Here is a 16,626-nt window from a genome sequence, read left to right as displayed (position 1 = left end):
AATAAGGGGAGATAATCTTATCGCTAAATACAGGTTCTAAAGTCAGGAATAAACGTAATTCTGATCGGATCGGACCGGAGACGTTCCCATTCAATCTAGATTCCTTTATAGATGGCCTTGTCTGTTAATAGCACATAAATCTTAAAACAAAGCATTATTTAAGTATAATGGTATGAAAAATATATAGATTCTTAAAAAAAAAGAGTGCATTCATCAAAAATATTTGTTCGAGTACTTCATATAAGTGTAACATTAATTAAAAATATAAAAAAAAATCTAAACTTGTTGTAATTTAAAGGCCCATGCACGGTTTTTGATTGACTGTAATGAAATTGATAATTTTGTATAATTGAAAAAAGTTTTGAACTTATTGTAAATAATGCATTAATCACCATCCTCTGAACAATTTAACTGAAATAAATAACATGTTTATTTCCATAAGACCAGAAATTTGGATCGTCTGATATTTCCCGCCGTCGTCCTCATCACCTTGCGTTTTTAGCAAAATGAATCTTCGTTGTTAACATAGATTATGCAGGATATGGAGGGGTATCACTTTAGGCCGTTTTACGGCCACTCAGAATTTTTCATCAGTTTTCTGAACTGAACATCAGAAACCCAACATTTACAGGCAAAACCTGCAAAAATGTCATCTCTATTCTAATATTCAATTAAACAATAAAAATGTGGGAAACATAATACGACCCGCATTATGAAAATAAACATTTTATTTATTTTAATCAAATCATTCAGAAGGTGATGATAAATGTAGTATTAACGGTAAGTTAATAATATTTAGGACTCTACAAAATTATCGATCTTGTTTTACATTCCCATTTTAAAAATCAAAAATGTCATCTCTATTCTAATATTCAATTAAACAATAAAAATGTGAATTTTCACCCTTTGACCTCTGAAATGAACATGAACGCAGAAAAAATCGGATATTCTGAATAGCATACAATATGCAGCTGCCCCTAGCGCATCTTCATGCAAAATGTTTTGCTTATCACTCAAGAATGGCCGCAAAACGGCCCAAAGTGATGCCCCCCTTTGCCGTAGATTTGTGCTGTAACCCCATCTTACGCCATAGATATAACCTTACCAAGCGCAGTTAGTTTGTTTATTTTGTTTGATTAATGAATTAAGGATTTGTACAGTCAAAAATGATAATTTCAGTTTATGCTGGAAATGACTTTATTAGCACGTGTAGAATTATAACCTCTCCGTGCCGCGCGCGACCCAACCGGAGCTACCGAGGGGAGATAAATCACAACCGTGTATTATGTGTAATGCCCGATGTCTAACCTGTAAGCCGTCGATATCGAGGTCCAAAATTCTGACCGCCCGATTATGCATATTTTCTAGCTCTAAACCGTTTGACGTCATAGATCCGTGGCTTATAGCTGTGCTATAAACTGATGTGCTATCACTTACATCGACGGTCACAGGAAAAGTCGATCAACTATTTCTTTATGATTACTTTTGAGTGAAGTTAATCGTACAATAACTTTGGCTCGAATGTAAATAACTGAAAGTGTTAATCCCTATTGAGATCCTCCTCTAGACTCTTTTATATTCGGACGTTTGATAGATGTCTCTATCAAACGTCTGAATATAAAAGAGTCTAGAGGAGGAATCTCAACAGGGATTACTGTAATATATGCTCTAATTGGAGGTATCTTCGTGTAATTATGAAAGAAAATCCATACAGAAAGTTTCGGATTTTTTTACGAGGAGTTCAGCAACGAATACGTTTTAATATGATAATATTTTCCTGTAATCGGTATCTTTGATACATTGTGATAGCAAAGTTTGTGACTGTAAATTGAAATTTTACGTAATAATCAAAGAAATCTTTGAAACAAACTATTTTTCAGATCGTGCGGTCGCTTTCAAATTTTAATCGATATACGAATAGATACAACGATATAGATATACAGGGGCGTAGGAAGCGGGGGGGCAGGGGGGGCAACTGCCCCCCCCCCCCCCCCGTTCCCCAGGACGGGGGGCAAACATGTCTTTTTGCCCCCCCCCCATTTTCGCCGACTGAAATTTTCTAAAAATGCTTATTTGAAAGAAAAAAGGGTCCTCCTACACATTTTTCGTACTTCATTCTAGAAAATTTTCCGCTGCGCGGCGCATTTCCTAAAACGTTCAAGCACATAATGTCAAACCTTAAATAGTGAAAATTCAATACACACAAACTAGACTAAAAATGTCCATCAAGGGATTCTATGTGCTATTTAAAAAAATGTCTCTTAAAAGATCAATTTGTTTATATGTCTTAGCGAGACAATTAATTCATTTTTTATGTTACACAACAATATGCCGATGGTGTGAAGCCGGTATATTCAGATCGAGTAGGGTTGCATAATGTTATGACGACACAATTATCATTTCTAAATGCAGGTAGCTTTAAATCGAAAAATTACCATGTTAAGAACGCTTTATAATCATTAAACTTTATCGTAAAACTCATCTCAGCCATTCTAAATCGTAATTTTTTTCCCCGGGGAGACCCCCGGACCCCACTAACACCAAATTCTCGCGCCTTTGGGCGCTCGCAAATTCATCAAAATGCATCGTAAAAATCATCTAAGCCATTCTAAATCGTATTTTTTTCCCGGGGGAGACCCCCGGACCCCCTTAACACCAAATTCTCACGCCTTTGGGCGCTCGCAAATTCATCGAAATGCATCGTAAAACTCATCTCAGCCATTCTTAATCGTAATTTTTTCCCGGGGGAGACCCCCGGACCCCCCTAGCACCAAATTCTCACGCCTTTGGGCGCTCGCAAATTCATCAAAATGCATCGTAAAACTCATATCAGCCATTCTAAATCGTAATTTTTTTCCCGGGGGAGACCCCCGGACCCCCCTAGCACCAAATTCTCACGCCTTTGGGCGCTCGCAAATTCATCAAAATGCATCGTAAAACTCATCTCAGCCATTCTAAATCGTAATTTTTTTCCCGGGGGAGACCCCCGGACCCCTCTAACACCAAATTCTCACGCCTTTTGGGCGCTCGCAAATTCATCAAAATGCATCGTAAAAATCATCTAAGCCATTCTAAATCGTAATTTTTTCCCGGGGAGACCCCCGGACCCCCCAAACACCAAAATCTCGCGCTGTCGGGCGATCGCAAAATCATCAAAATACATAAAACTAATCCCGGGGGTCACCGTCAGACCCTAATAAAACACCAAAATCTCGCGCCTTCGACGCTCACACGATATTCGGCCAATTTGCGTATTCGTTAATTTCCTTTTAGCGACCCCACTGTCTATAAATGTGTACAAGGATTAAATTTAGTGATATATGAAAAATGAACATAAAGCATACATTATATGGTTGGGAGTTGAATAAATCTCCTCCTGTAGGTGTGGCGGGGGGGGGGGGGGGGTTTACAAAATATTGAGGACCTTTGCCCCCCCATGACGTTTCATCTTCCTACGCCACTGATATATAATTATAGCCATGTCTTTGGTTTGATGGTTATGTAATACCTGGACTAGGATGTTGTTTACCTGTACACAGCGCCATTCATCGAACTCACCTAATTTGCTATTCGGTGGACTATATCGGGTATTTGCTATTGTCTTACTGTCAATCAGGTTAGGACATCTGGTGATTGGATTGTGATTTGAATTATGGAAACCCCGTACATCTATGCTCTAGGTTTTTTATTGTCACCTCCATTTTTGAAATGAAGATGTAAAAGCAAATGGAAAGAAAAAATACCCCTGATCATACCTAGGAACATATATTACATATGTCGTACACAGATAAAACAATAATGGAAGTTGACTTATTCAGAAACAAAAATGGTTCTAAGAACTATTTCAAGGTTTAACCTTAAAAATTATTCCAGTCTAGTATTGATCAATATAGAAATAGTAGCATTATTTCGTTCGCATATACATCACCCATTCCCTAATATTACGGTGGTGTTTTGTACTTCCGGTTGTTCGAATTACAGCATGGCGAGACTAGAAGATGAGTGTTTGTAATGATTGAAACACGATAAAAATCAAAGTGGTCAACATGGTGGGCAGCGGGCGTAGGTTGTAAACATAAACAACACGCCCATGAATATTTTCGACATCTAGAGAAGTCTGTGTCGATAATTTTAAAATCTCGATTTCACATAAATCGTGGAACTGTTTAAAACCACGTTGCTCGTACGATTCAAGAATGGAGGCGGATACAACCACAAGTAACAATAAACACAAATACTGAGATTGCCCCCAGAGTTAAATCTCACATCAGGAAATATTGGTCTGAACATTTCATGTCCTGGAAAAGGCAAGTACAAATATATTTACTCGCGAGTGGTACACAACAACTTCAAAACTCTGTACAAACAGCGACAATTATAAACTGTGGTGGAGAACGGGTTGTTGAAAGTATATGACCATTTTGTAGTGGAATGATGGAGAAAGATAAGGATTAACCATGACCATGTTTTCCAAAAGATCGAACAATATTGTAATCCACGCGTAAGAATGAAGTGGCTGAGGTATCTCATAAATTCTGAGACTTTGAAATACTTTGAACCATTCGAGCTATTCCGTTATTACCCCATGTGAGTCCAACGACCACTGATCAACGGTAATTGACCCCATAATTACGACCATTCACCTGTGACAGTTTACCTTGTTTTCCTTCAGACCAGTAGCCAACACTAATTGCCCCCTTCATTACGACCATTCACCCGTGTCCGTCAATCGCTTGTCAAGTGACAGACCGTTACCTGTACGGTCGGTTGTGTACTAAGCGGGTATTGGAGTGACGGAATCGAGGTCAATTATATATCAAATTAATTACCCGATAACATACGCATATAATAAAATGTGACCAAAAAGAAAGCATAGGGTTTTTGATGGTCCCCATTATTTAGCCAAGACGACCACGTGTGTATGTGTGGATTTCGATCTTTTGTTTACCGATACGGGTCGTCGCCCTTGTCACCTGTTGACCTAGCAGCTAGGTGGCGCTTTGAAAGTGAAACTAGACCAATCAATCGGATCACTTGAAAGAGTTCGTGTAGTAATCGATCTTTTGTTTACTAATCAAAACATTAACCTGGGCTCTAATGATTTTACAGTAGCAGTATTTAAAGCCCTATCTTCACGGGTGAGTAAAATAAACATCGTGGATCTAAGGCGTTTCGTTCTGATTGTGAAATTAATCCGGTAAGAATGTCGCCGTATTTTTGTTTTGACAAAACTAATTAAATTTCCATACAAACACGATAACTTTCAAACATTTGTATGTAATATTTCCACCTCCTTTAAATTTATATGCAATTTAAATCAAGTAAAAATTCTAAGCTAATGTATTTTCACCGTTTCGAATCTACATGTATAGTCATACAAGAAGTGTTACAGCTATTACCACACTAAAAATACTTATTTAAATATCACTAAGTATATTTTTGAAAAGGTACAAGATATTATTTCTATTTATAATGTCTGTTTACAAGTAATTTCATTTTTCATTTGAACACTATATGTGGATTTAGTTACTTTGTGGATTATCACACTATTAAATCTCGGTATGATATACAAAAGGATCGACAATGAATATACTATTTTAAGGGTTTAGTATGATTTTAAAATAATGAATTTAAATCTACATTTATACTGTAATTTAGAAACATATATCGGAAATATCATTGAGGTATATCTGCTTTTTAGTAAACGTTATGGATATTTAAAGTTTCAAAGGCAACAGTATAGATATACATATTATTTTCGGTATAAGTTCGGTACTGTAACTCCAATATCACATAACTGATAACCGTCCACATTTTATTTTTACTCAAAAACTGTGCCGTTTTTGCATCGTTATGTCAGAAGTTTGAAATAAAAACACGCAGTATAGATATATTCATGCTTATTTTTTGGATTTTACTCTTAAAAAGATTGTGTTACATTATACTATTTTTTATTACATAGAAATTTACATAATTATATTATATATTATATTTATGCTATCTAAATCTCAGTCCAGACTGATCCGAACGTCATTTTGATATCGCTATCAAATTGGACTGATTATCTAATCTAAAGTTAGATATATGTTTGTTTGAATGTTTGAAATGGTGTAAATCAAATGGAATATTTTGAAACTGAAAATATCTACATCATAAAGCTAGAGTAACCATTTACTGTAAAAACTCAAATCGTAGATCTAATGTATACGTGTATTATTATTTCCTTTATTTCCTCCAATATTGAAGAGTTTACAGAAAACAATACATAAAGAAAGAAACATTCTAACATACACACGTTACACACATATATACATATCTATCAATACAAGAAAACACTATTAGGTATTCGACTACATTTGCAATTATCTAATAGCGGAGAATGCTTATAATAATTAGCTACAAACATATGTAGACGAGACACCACAAATGATACATACAGTTTGTAATAACAGATATATACGTATCAAAAGTCTATATATAAGGCTAGCACAAAAACATACATAATACAAATACTTTGGAGTTCACAAGATTTAGCATACATATAACTTCGATTGAAGTTAATACAATCAAATATTTGCCTAAAAAAAAGAAAAGAAAAAAGGTCAGTTATGAATACCACTTTGTACGAACATTTTGTTAACAATAATAATTGAATTTAGTCTAAAAGTCTTCCAGTTTCATTTTGAGATAAATGGTAGTTAAATAGTCCACCAAGAAGAACATGCAGTAGATGATATTTTGACATTGAATTGAGATAAAAAAACAAAATCTATATCTTTCACAGTACTGATAATACACCACAGTTGGTCTCGCAAGTTCTCAGTGTGGCTACATTCAAGTACACTGTGCAATATGAGATCATTATACATTAGACCACAAAAATGACACAAATATAAATTTTCATTATCGCGCATTTCTACGCATATTTTAACAATTCGTTTAATGCATGAACTATACTGTGGAAAACGTAAAGCAAGTTTCCATATTGCATATGGTTCTATTCTTTCATGTAAAAGAGAAAAACGAGAAAAATCTTTATCAGCTTTCATCCTTTCACAAAGTTGAAACTGTTCATATTTAAGACCACGTGACCGCTTAGCTCATTATCTCTGAACCGTAGTCGACACTTCTCCGATCTGATTAAAATACAGATCCTTATTATCACTACGTTGGATAAGAGGCCTATTGAACGGAGTGGTTATATGAATCTGTGTTTTAATCAGATTGACTATGGTGGCTGATTACGGCCATCTCGTGTTGTTGTGTTGTCGCCTTGTCGTGTTTTCGCCTTGTCGAGTTGTCGCGGTCTCAAACTGCGACAACCCGAGATTTAACAGTTAAAATGTCGACTTGTCGCGTTTTCGAACCGCGACAAGTCAACAACACGACAAGTCGACAACACGACAAGTCGACATTTCAAACACGCTAATTAGCGCGTACAGAATCTCGTGTTGTCGCGGTAAAATGTCGGCTTATTGTGTTGTCGAGTTGTCGTGTTGTCGACGTGTCGTGTTGTCGAGTTGTCGACTTGTCGCCTTCCTGTTACACATGCGCAAATCATATGAAATAGCCACTGTCTTTGAATATAGAAAACTGAAGTCAGTGCTTGTACCATACATGTAGTATGGTGGCATATTTCTGCCATCGAGTTCCCGACATCATATCGGAAGATGTCGACATAAACAGAAGACATCTGGTCTTGAAAGTGGAATTCAAAGGCCACCCTTTCATAGGGCACTGTGTATATGCAGCAAGGCACCATACAGCAGAGCTCGACGTTGATTTTGTTAATTCAGAAAAGTTTTTATTTATTTGATTTCAAAATTAAAAATTGTGATCCTGCACATCCCGGCCATGCAGCTGTAGCCTGCGTGTATGTACACATTGCAATCCTCTTGGCCATAATCATTTATTAATATATATATAACCGTGGGTTGAAAATTCGTTTAAAAGCTGTGTGTGTGCTTTGTGGATTAGCATTCGTACCAAGTCCATGTGGTACATACCGTACTATACTATATTACAATGATTTTTTCAAGATTTCATTTTTTGCGAATCACGAAAAATACCAGTTACGTAATTTAAAAGCGAAAAGGTCACAGTACAGATACACAATACCCATTTGGAAACCAGCTTTACTTGTTAACTTACCAAGTCCATATATATACATAAATATTTACACCCCTCGATACACCTAAATAAAGGCACAACGATTTTTTGTTACGGTCTTAATGGCCAGATTCAACCTTTGGGCTAAAAATCCTCCCGCGGGACGCGGTTTTAGCTCCAAACTCGGGATATATCTGCATCTACTTTTTGTAGTAAAAACGTAGTAAAAAAAGTCACGTGCTTAAACCTCATTCATGCCATTGGCCGGAATATACAATTGCATTATGGGTAACTAGTGATCACGTGATTGTGTGTTTACTTCCAAATATGGTGATAATTTGCTTGCCATTTCTTCGGAGAAATGGATTTATTTGCAAATATTTAGACTCCAAAATGTTATTAATATTGCATGCATATCATTTTGACTTGCACATATGCATTATTTTACTATAAATAATGAACTGAAATGAGTTATAAAACTGTCATTTCCACGTTTTGTAAATAAATGATATAATACGAGTTGACCAATTCAAAAGGTCTAACCATCTAATCTAAGATCAGCGAAGATCGGCTACTCCCGGCTAAATTCGTAGAATTCTAAATTTATATTTATATATATTATTACCTGCTTTAGGGTTCAGAACATATACATATAACACAGAGAAAATAAGGCCAAATTATGTATAAATACCAGGTCAGAGAAATCACTCTATTTGGAAGTAAACACACACTCATGTGATCACTATATACTAGCTAGTTACCCATAATACAATTCCATATTTATTTCGGCCAATGGCATGAATGAGGTAAAATCACGTGACCTGTTTTACTACGTTTGACTACAAAGAACGCGTGTTTTGTATCATTATTGGGAAAATCCCCCGCGGAACAGAAGGCTTAGAGTAGACTTTGATTGTGAAATATTGATAAATTGAAGATTACATGTTGTGCCATGGCAGATGTCAAAGTTCATGTATATATACTCGACAATTACTTGAAACATCATGTTGAAATTATAATTGATGTTGACCAGGAAATGTACCAGGCTAAATTTGGTTGAATAATGCATGGGAAGTGAATTAATCTTAACTTTTCCACTTTGTGGAATATCCTTCAAAACGGATTTATCTCCCTTGATTAAAATGACAAACCATGTACCTTTGCTATGATATAATTTTTTTTTCATTAAATTCAATAATGAATGCAGATCAAATATATTAATCAAATATGTGTATTAATTTAATTTGAAACATGTTTGTTTTGTTGAAAATTTGCAAAAAAAATGATATCAATACAAAATATTCATGATTGTTATTTGATTGTTGTTGTTTTTGTACTTGCTGTAAAATGAGAAAAAAAACGTGTTGTGGAGAAGAAGTTTGTTAAAATTTGAATTGTTTACAAATGGATGAGAGTTGAGAATGGGCAGAAGGAAATAAGGATATATATGTCTAACAGTCACCTGAATTCCGATATGCACAGTTATAAATAATGTTTTGCTTTTAAACAAACAAATAAATATGTCTCAGCCCTGTGACTTGGCACATAGGTCAAGATCATTGATTTGAACAAACTTTGTATCCCTTCATCCCAGCATGCTATGGCCCAATTACATGTCCATGTACATGTATGAGGTTCTTGGTTATTAAGAGGATTTTAAATTGTTTACAACAGACACTGGATGATGCCGGCCAAAAGACAATTGCAATAGGTCACACAGGAGGAGATTAATTCAACACACAACCATATATACTTTATATACTTTTTCTCATAAATCATTACATATAATCCTTGTACACATCCATATCAATGGCGACGCTAAGAGGAAATTAATGAATATGCAAAATGGCGTGCGAGCGTCGAAGGGTCGAGATTTTGGTGTTTGGAGGTCCGGGGGTCTCTTTCGGAAAAAACATTACGATTTAGAATGGCTGAGATAATTTTTACGATGTATTTTGATGATTTTGCGAACGCCGAATGCGCGAAATTTTGGTGTTTTGGGGGTCCGGGGATCTCCCCCGGAAAAAATTACGATTTTGATGATTTTGCGAGCGCCGAATGCGCGAGACCTACGTGTTCTGGGGGTCTGGGGGTCTCCCCCGCGAAAAATGTTACGATTCGGAATGGCCAAGATGAGTTTTACGGTGTATTTTGAGGATTTTAATGCGTTCTTAATGTGGTAATTTTTCGATTTACATTTACCTGCATTTAGAAATTATAATTGTGAATGTCGTCATATCAATATGCAACCCTGCTCGATCTGAACATACGACTTCACACCATCAGCACATTGTTGTTTAACTAAAAAAATAATGAATTGATTTAATTGTCTTGCTTAGACATATAAACAATTTAATATTTTAAGAAACATTTTTGAAATAGTAGAATCCCTTGATGGACATTTTTAGTCTAGTTCATGTGTATTGAATTTTTATTATTAAAACATTATTATTTGAACATTACGTGCTTGATCTTTTAGGAAATACGCCGCAAAGCGGCAAAATTTTCTAAAATGAAGTACGAAAAATGTGCAGGAGGACCCTTTTCTTCCTACGCCCCTGCAGTTGCACATTTAAAAAGTTAAATGAACTTGGTACCCACTACTGACTGATGTAAATCATGCCAATAAAAGATGGATCTTTTCTTTATTTCTGTCATTTTTTACCTTTTTCTTTCCTCTTGGAAATGTTTTATAAGATGGGAAAACTAAAAATGAAGTCTTTATGGCAGGAATAACAAAACACATAGCCGCCTGTCAGCCATGCATATTTTGTTTCTGATTGGTCACGGATACAGAATGAAGCAAATACATACACTGTATATAAGCACCTATCTGGCCCATGAAATCAGCCAGTAGTGATATCCATTTAACCTTTTAATATATGAAGAGTATTTGATTCCATTACATCTGTTTCCTATGAAAATTGGGCAAATAATGCTCATAAATGTGTTTCCCTATATAAACTATGGTAAAACCCTATCCCCTGGGGAAAATTCCCGAGACCCCAGGGCCATGAAATTCACAATATTGGTAGAGGGCCTTGAGACCTTTCAATCTATGAAGAAACAAAATGATACATTTTCGTACGGAATCTACCGAAGCATAATGAGTTGGGTCCTAGGTCCCAATTTACCAGGCGGGAAGCTGCCATGTAAGCACATAAGCCCGTGTTTCTTAGTATATGTGTACATACATGTATGTATTAGATTCCCAAAAAGCTAAGTTGGCTATGCGGAAACTTATTACTATTTGTTTGGAAATAATATGGAAAATAAACTATGATATGATAGTATTGCTAACAATTTCAAATGGTGGAAATGAAACCACGATCCGCGGAGGATTTCCCCCATAATGGTACAAAACACGCGTTCTTTGTAGTAAAACGTAGTAAAACAAGTCACGTGATTATACCTCATTCATGCCATTGGCCGAAATAAATATGGAATTGTATTAGTGGGTAAGTAGTGATCACATGAGTGTGTGTTTACTTCCAAATAGAGTGATTTCTCTGAACTGGTATTTATACATAATTTGGCCTTATTTTCTCTGTGTTATATGTATATGTTCTGAACCCTAAAGCAGGTAATAAAATATATAAATATAAATTTAGAATTCTACGAATTTAGCCGGGAGTAGCCGATCTTCGCTGATTTTAGATTAGACGGTTAGACCTATTGAATTGGTCAATTCGTATTATATCATTTAATTACAAAACGTGAAAATGGCAGTTTTACAACTCATTCAGTTCATTATTTATAGTAAAACAGTGCATATGTGCAAGTCAAAATGATATGCATGCAATATTAATAACATTTTGGAGTCTAAATATTTGCAAATAAATCAATTTCTCCGAAGAAATGGCAAGCAAACTATCACCATATTTGGAAGTAAACACAAAATCACGTGATCACTAGTTACCCGTGACACAACTGTATATTCCGGCCAATGGCATGAATGAGGTTTAAGCACGTGACTTTTTTTTTACTACGTTTGACTACAAAGAACGCATGTTTTTACTACGAAAAATAGATGAAGATGTATCGCGAGTTGGGAGTTTAAAACCGCGTCCCTGAAGGATGTTTAGCCCAAAGGTTGAATCTGACCATTAAGACCGTAACAAAAATTCGTTGTGCCTTTATATAAGTGTATCGAGGGATGTAAATATTTATGTATATATATATGGACAGGCCAAGCTAACAAGTAAAGCTAGTTTCCCAATGTGTATTGTGTACCTGTACTGTGACCTTTATGGCTTTTAATTTACGTAACTGGTATTTTTCGGGATTCACAAGAAAATACAACATAAAAAAAATCTTTTTTTTTTATTTTATTTTTTTTTATATTTTTTTTTCATTCATTCTTTTAATATAGTATAGTACGGTATGTACTACATGGACTTGGTACGAATGCCAATCAACAAAACACACACACAGCTTTGAAACGAATTTTCAATCCACGGTTATATATATTAATAATTCGTTATACTTTTCCTTAGCTCGGGCTAACAGCTACGTACACGCAGGCTACAGTTTCATGGCCGGGATGTGCAGGATCACATTTTTTTAAATTTTGAAATCAAATAAATAAAAACTTGAATTAACAAAATCAACGTCGATCTCTGCTGTATGGCTTTTGCTGCATATACACAGTGCTCTATGAAAGGGTGGCCTTTGATTTCCACTTTTAAGACCAGATGTCGACATCTTTTAGTTTAGATGTCGACATCAATAACTGACAAGTCGGTGTCACACCCGAGCATAAACACATTAATCGCCGAGTTACCGACTGTCTACATAAATATCTTGGAATCATTATGTGGGCATGTACATGTGGTAAGTCGACATATTCTTCTGTTTATGTCGACATCTTCCGATATGATGTCGACTTAATGCCTTAACGATGTCGACATTATTAAGTCGTAAGTCGGCAAATCGATGGCAGACATATGCCACCATAAAATTGCAATATTTTCTAATTTTCGGATTAACGGGCCTTCGAACTATTAGGCCTTAGCGTATGGAAACGTATTTGGGCCTTCTTTTGTTGTGATAAATCGTAGTCTAAATGACTTTAAAAACGCGACATGACGTGATCCTTGAGGATTTAGCGACATGTTTTATACGACTTGGTCACTAAAACCCACATTTTGTCGATGTTACCGAACTCGACATTTAATAGATACACAACGGGCGACTTGCTGTTAAGTCGATATGTACCGGTAAAGATATGAATACGACTTACTCAAGTCGTCCATTTTACAAATTATAACACCATGTCGACATGAGCAAATCGATTTGCCTTGAAAAAAACCATGAAGTCGATATCCTGTATATCGCCTCATTGTGTAATTGCCCAGTAGCTTCCTTGGTGGTCAATCATCAATAGCGGAAGAATGACAAGGTGAACAAAGATGGGCTTACATAAGGTATGTTAAACTTAACCTCCTCAAAGTGGATACAATCAAATAAATGTGGAACCGTATGTAAAATTTCTATAATCAATATTTAGGAATATTATTGCTGTTGTATGCATATGTATGCCGCAGTCCCTTACAGTTATACCAATTTAGTTTAAAATGTCATTTTCTGTCTACAATTCTTTATTGTTATCTGTTTTGAAATAATATAGTTGACGGTGAAACAATATTGAACTTAATACTACAATTGCTATTTATAATAATAGAATTCATACCATTTTCGAAATATTTGACCTTTAAATACTTAGATCTATATTATAACCTGACGCCATGACTGACGTTTCATCACTTGAATTTAAAGCTCTCTCTGGAGAAGTGTATATATTGTTTTAAATAAATACTGGATAGGGATATGTAATGGGTAATTGATGTTTGTACGCCACATTGCAAAAAGGTTTATTTCTGCTTGCACTCTGAGGTTATACCTATCTATTTAAGTGTTGAAAATAATATATATCTTTGTTTTCAGTTCCTGATATTGCTGAGTTGCTTTGTGCTATCAGAGGCCGTTCTTCCATACCCAGGAGATAATGTATCCAATGATGACCTTGTCAGGTACTACTTTGGACTTATGTATAATTCACGGGAAATATGCGGGTTTCTTATGCTTGTTCATGGAGTTGTCATCAGCATGTCAACAGTGAAACGAATCAAGTTAAGACTTGGATTAAGGAGACACGCATGTGAGAGACCATTGCAAGAGATAATACAAACAATTATTAATCTGCACCGAGAGGGCTTCTGTAATCTAGGCTACAAAGCAATGTGGAGGTTACTGAATGTTGTACATGGGATACGTGCAACTCAGAATACCGTGAGGACATGTTTAAGTATCATTGACGCAGAAGGAGTGCATCGGAGATCAAGACGTTGTTTACGACGCAGATTATACTTTAGTACAGGTCCTAATTATCTCATACATATTGATGGATACGATAAGCTTAAACCATTTGGAATAGCGATTCATGGAGCTATAGATGGATTTTCAAGAAAAATAGTATGGTTAAAAGCTGGGCTTTCGAACAACAATCCAAAGCTTATTGCAAATTTGTATCTAAAGTTCATCGTCACGTTGGGAAGGGTTCCGCACCTAGTAAGAGGAGATGCTGGCACTGAGAATGTTTTAGTGAAAGACTTACAGGTCAGTTTAAGAATGCATCACGGTGATGAGATGGCAGGCATACGGAGTTACATTACAGGCAGATCAAGTGGCAATCAACGAATCGAACGTTTATGGGGCACTTTGCGCTTTACATTTACTGACTTTTGGAGAAACAAATTTCGAGTCATGAGAGATAGCGGTATGTTCGATACAGCAAATCCTCTTCATAGTGAATGCATACGTTTTTGTTTTTTACCTATCATTCAAGAACAATTGGATATATTCGTCCTGAATTGGAACTCTCACCGAATTAGAAGCCAGCGACACCTTAATATTCCTCATGGTATCCCAGACGTACTATACTATCAACCTGAAATATATGTATATGAAACTTATGACCGCTCTCATCCACTCCCGTGTACTTTGGAAATCATAGACGAAGTCGCAAGTGAATTCACTTCAGAATGTCCGCCTCGGGGTTGCACAGATGAGTTTTTGCAAATTGTTGAATTGACAACTGGAATGACAAGAGACCAAATGCCTTGCATCAAAACAATAGAGGATGCTGATGAGTTTTTCGTTGCTTTGATACAGATGTTTAATGATTTAACTCACGCACATCGTTAAAGTGTTTATAAATAGATAATTATCGCATTATTCAAAGCAAATAAAGTTAGGCGGAGAATCTTACTGCGTACTAATCAGACGGCACGGCCAGACCATTATTACACGATTATCATATAATAAACAAATTATTGAAATTCATAATTCAGAGAAATATACTTTGACAACTCTCGGTAAAGAAATTGCTATCAAATATCTTCATATAGCTACAAACACATGCACACAATTATTTTCATTAGCAATCCAATATGGCGAGTGTTATCCATTGTTTGCGCATGTGTAACAGGAAGGCGACAAGTCGACAACTCGACAACACGACAAGTCGACAACTCGACAACACGACAAGTCGACATTTTACCGCGACAACACGAGATTCTGTACGCGCTAATTAGCGTGTTTGAAATGTCGACTTGTCGTGTTGTCGACTTGTCGCGGCTCGAAAACGCGACTAGTCGACATTTTAACTGTTAAATCTCGGGTTGTCGCAGTTTGAGACCGCGACAACTCGACAAGGCGACAACACGACAAGGCGACAACACAACAACACGAGATGGCCGTAATCAGCCACCATAGATTGACACTACTCGTAAATCACGACCAAAACCAACCGTTAGCGCTAAAAGCTAGGCGATTCGTAGCTGCAATATTGTAGCTCAACAGACTTTTAGACAGAAAATGGTGTCGTCTTTAGAGCTACAATTGGTGCCTATTACTGCTATTTGACGTCGTATGAGCGGTACGGTAGATATAAAGAATGGTAGTTATGTTTGTTTTGGACAAAAATAATATGTTAATGCATGTATACGCATAAAATAATTGGAAACCTACAAAAAAGTATAGAAAACAATGCCCGAGTGATTTTCGGAGGCAGTGCTCCACTACGACATTCGTACCCGGCCGAAAGGCAGTGGCGTAGGAAGATGAAACGTAATGGGGGGGGGGGGGGGGGGGGCAAAGGTCCTCAATATTTTGTAACCCCCCCCCCCCCCCCCCCCCCCCCCCCCGCACCAACAGGAGGAGATTCATTCAAATCCCAACCATATATGCTTTATGTACATTTTTCATATCTAATTAAATTTAATCCTTGTACACATTTATAAGCAGTGGGGTCACTAAAAGGAAATTAACGAATATGCAAATTGGCTAAATTAGCGTGTGAGCGTCGAAGGCGAGAGATTTTGGTGTTTTAGGGGTCTGAGGGTGACCTCCGGGAAAAAATATTGTAATTTAGAATGGCTGAGATGAGTTTTACAATGTATTTTGATGATTTTGCGAGTGCCCGAAAGCGCGAGATTTTGGTGTTTGGGGGGTGGG

At 36.4% G+C, this 16,626-nt stretch overlaps 1 protein-coding gene across 1 annotated transcript; it reads left to right on the top strand.

Annotated features, from left to right (window-relative positions):
* Positions 1-13,520: 13,520 nt before the first annotated feature.
* Positions 13,521-15,315, top strand: LOC138310895 (uncharacterized). The gene is made up of 2 exons (XM_069252221.1): positions 13,521-13,535; positions 14,056-15,315. The coding sequence occupies exons 1-2, from the start codon at positions 13,521-13,523 to the stop codon at positions 15,313-15,315; spliced, it is 1,275 nt and encodes a 424-aa protein (XP_069108322.1).
* The last annotated feature ends 1,311 nt before the right edge of the window (positions 15,316-16,626 follow it).

The sequence above is a fragment of the Argopecten irradians genome, chromosome 16 (genome assembly GCF_041381155.1).
Source record: "Argopecten irradians isolate NY chromosome 16, Ai_NY, whole genome shotgun sequence".
In the NCBI taxonomy this organism is placed as follows: Eukaryota; Metazoa; Mollusca; class Bivalvia; order Pectinida; family Pectinidae; genus Argopecten; species Argopecten irradians.
The sequence above is the reverse complement of the archived record's forward strand: the minus strand, read 5'-3'. Positions and strand labels throughout refer to the sequence as shown.